Source organism: Herpailurus yagouaroundi, unplaced genomic scaffold (genome assembly GCF_014898765.1).
Source record: "Herpailurus yagouaroundi ecotype Mexico unplaced genomic scaffold, PumYag 191, whole genome shotgun sequence".
Taxonomy (NCBI): domain Eukaryota; kingdom Metazoa; phylum Chordata; class Mammalia; order Carnivora; family Felidae; genus Herpailurus; species Herpailurus yagouaroundi.
Window position 1 is genome coordinate 18706122 of NW_024412422.1, and position 3587 is coordinate 18709708.

A 3587-nucleotide genomic window follows, 5' to 3' on the forward strand; every position below is an offset into this window, starting at 1 on the left:
CAGGGCGTACACGTCCACACGCAGGGCCAACACGCCGTCACGCAGGGCGGACACGCCCACACGCAGGGCGACCACGCCCACACCAGAGCCAACATGCCGTCACGCAGGGTGGACACGCCGGCACGCAGGGCCGGCACGCCCACATGCAGGGCGACCGCGCCCGCACGCAGGGGGACCGCGCCCGCACGCAGGGCCGACACACCGTCATGTTGGGCGTACACACGAGCATACAGGGCGGACTCGCCGGCAAGCAGGGCCGCCAGGCACGGCCGCCAGGCAGGGCCGCCAAACTGAGGGCTGTTTGTAGGGACGAGGGACGGGACGAGGGACAGAGCCGGGACACGTACATGTGTGCAAGGCCCTTGTGCCGAGGTTCAGCCCGGGCTCAGGCGGGAAGGGCGGCGGGCTCCACGCTGCTGTCGAGACCCAGGACCGTCCACCTGCTGCAGAGGCAGGCGGGGACACACGGAGGTTTGGACACTTGGGAATTTCACACACCTGAAGCCATAAATGAGGCCTCCTCTGCCCACAGAGAGGACCGGCCTTATTGTTCACTTTCCTAATAGTCTAGGGTGGGGTCGGCCGACAACGACGCGTCCCTCCCAGTCCCTGGGGCCCGGGAGTGCGTCGCGTCCCACGGCACAAGGACCCTGCAGGTGTAACGAAGGGTGTTGAGGGGAAACCGTGACCACACGATGGGCCCAACGTGACCACAGGGTCCGTGCACGCGGGAGGCAGGTGTCAGCAAAGAGGACGCCCCATCGCTGGTTTGCAGGTGGAGGTAGGGGCCGTGTGCAGCCAAAAGAAGGTGGAAAAGTCATGGAAGAGTCCCCGCAAAGCCTTCGGAAAGGAGTGCCCTGCCCACGCCCGGATTTGGGACGCCGGGCCCCCTGGACCGTAGGACACTTGGGTTCGGGCCGCAGCCTCTGTTACCCCAGCAGTGGGAAGCTTACCCACGGGGTTTATCCGCCTCAGCACCACTTGATCGCCTGCCCTGTGCTCGTGGGGGTCCGTGCCTGCTGGACACCCAGAGCCCCCTCCCCAGTCGCGCCGATCACAAACGCCTCCAGACCGCCGGACGTCCCCTGGGTGGCAAAGTCACCCCTGCTGAGAACCGCTGCTCTGCACTACCCTTCACGACGACGCCAATCCAGCAGGCTGTCGGCAGAGCCCCAGGGCATGGCCGGGGATTCCCAGCCCAGCCGCCACGGGGTTCACCCAACACCGACTTTGTCCGGCACCAAAGGCAGAGCGGGACAGAGCGCGCCTCGTGGCTTCAGAGACCTCAGGCGGTAGTCTGCGCTGTGGAGATGAACGACTGCCCGGCAGGGCCTCATCTGTCCAGGGTGATGCTCTCGACGTACGACGCACGGTGGGAGGCCGGAGGTCCAAGCCAGCCCGGCCAGTCCTTCAGGGAAGGCGAGGGGGGCACAGGCTGACAGCCACATATGCAGCTGGGTTACCCCTCATGACCACCGGCGAGCAGGCCGTCTCTTTTTTTTTTTTTTTTTTTTTTTTTTGAGAGAGTGTGTGAGCACGGGAGGGGCAGAGAGAGAATCCCAAGCAAGCCCCGAGCTGTCAGCACAGAGCCTGGTGTGGGGCTCGAACTCACAAACCGCGAGGTCATGACCTGAGCGGAAACCCAGAGCTTAACCCACTGAGCCCCCAGCCATCTCTACCTTTAGGTGAGACAGCGCTCCCACACCATCAAGCTCACCCTCGGACGCGTACAGAGCAGGGGTTTCGGTAAATTCGCGAGGGTGGGTAACCGTCACACACATTCCAGCACATTCTGTCACCCCGAAAGAAAAGCAGCCGCTCCCCATTTCCCACCTCACCCCAGTCCCTCCCAGCCACCAATCTGCCTCCCTTGGAGATCCAACTGCTTCCCCAGATGGGGCCCTAGACAGAATTACAATCCCTTCTTGATTGGGGGCGGGGGCAGTGGGTGCTGGGCGTGGCATGGGAATCACAAAGGACCCAAGCCACGGAGGTGCCATATTGCAGGACGGCAGGTGAGGACTAATTTATTCTTTTACGTTTTACAACACTTTTCTTCAATGAGAATTCATTCAGCTTCACTCCACACCATCGGTAGCAACCCCCCCCCACTCCCGTTAAACATTGACGGGGTGCCCAGTGCGTCAGAAATGCACGAGGACTGTCCAGTTCCCTGCACCCCGATGAAGCCATTTGCCGACTTAGCTGTTCTCTTTATAACAAAAGTCATTCAACCTCTGAAGAGCAGCTTAAAATTCACGAAGTTTGGGACCGGCGTAGACGCCCCTGGTCCTCACCGCGAGGAAGCTCCATTTCTGCTCAGAGCCCCGCCTGGTGTCTCTCGCTCAGCTGTGTTTAGCATCCTAAGAAATGGGAATGCGTCATTGGTTTCATGGGACCGCTTCCAGAAACATTTGAATTTTTTTATTTATCGCCCTTGATGCCATGGAAAGGGTAAAAACAGCCCCGAGAGCCCTGAATTTGGATGATGGCTTCAAACAGGGTTTCATCCGCCTTCCGCTCCTCAGCCTCGTCCCTCGCGCTGACCCTAAGGGAGGCAGAGGGTCCCCTCCTACCTTTAGGACCTGTTCTAGGTTCTCCAGCTTGGCTTGGAGCTGGCGTTTCTCCTTCACGGCCAAATCGCGTTCTCTGGTCACTATGGCGAGCACGTGCTGGAGCCAGGCATGCTCTGTTTTCACCTACAAGTAGCAGGGGGAGAGAGAGGGGGGCCGTTTGTAACACGCACCCCATCTGTGGGGTTTGTCGTCAGCTGGCGTCTGCCACTTTCTCCTCCGTGACTTTTCAGGGAGCCTTCCCCTCCCAGCACCCTGGATCACGGACTTCGTGGCGGGTCCAGCCCCGTCAGGGCGAACGCATGTGCCCCAGGCTGGAGAATTAGCACACAACATCCCTCTTCCTCCTGCCTCCCCACCACAGTGACAGTGACCGGCTCAGGAGTAATGGGAATGTGACCCGGGCCTGGCTAATCAGTGCTATCCCACCCCCTGATACAGCGACTGGTTGGAAGGGCCACGAGACCCCGTTGCATCCGTGGAGAATGAGACACCGGACTGGTATGGAAGCCTGGGAAGACACTTCCTCTTTTGCCCCCCGGACTAGGAAAGTTGAAGACAAAAGGATGGGTCTGGAGCCCCAGCTGCCATCAGGAAGGGAGAGTCCATCTGAGAACAGAGCCAACAAGACAGCCAAGAGAAGCAGAGAGAGAAGCAGGATCCTGACGCCATAATTTGAGCACCTAGATCAAGCTGTGCCTGAAGCTAATATTTTCTTATCCAGTCACACAGCCCAATTCCTTTTGTCTCCTTACACCAAGCTGAATCATTTTCTGTTCCTTTGAACAGACACCCCTAACAGATACAAAGCGTTACCCAAATTGTTCGGGATACGAATTCTTTTGTCTGAAAATTCCACTTTTGTTTTACAAGTGGACAAAAATGGCCACAAGGCTCTGTGTGCTTTATGATGATGGATGCTCTAAGAACCTCAGACACCAGGTCCAGTCTCAGACCACAGACCCCCCGAGAACCAAGTTTTGAATTTACTTGGGGCGGGGGGGGGGGGGGGGG

At 59.0% G+C, this 3587-nt stretch overlaps 1 protein-coding gene across 8 annotated transcripts in view; it reads right to left on the bottom strand.

Moving 5' to 3' along the window:
- The window catches only part of RIMBP2 (RIMS binding protein 2), a 170687-nt gene that overhangs the window by 83927 nt on the left and 83173 nt on the right, over window positions 1-3587 (bottom strand). For all 8 annotated transcript variants that reach the window (XM_040444110.1, XM_040444114.1, XM_040444113.1 and 5 more), the window contains one exon: window positions 2577-2699. In XM_040444110.1, coding sequence (XP_040300044.1) covers window positions 2577-2699 — 123 coding nt within the window. The remainder of the gene's footprint in view (window positions 1-2576; window positions 2700-3587) is intronic.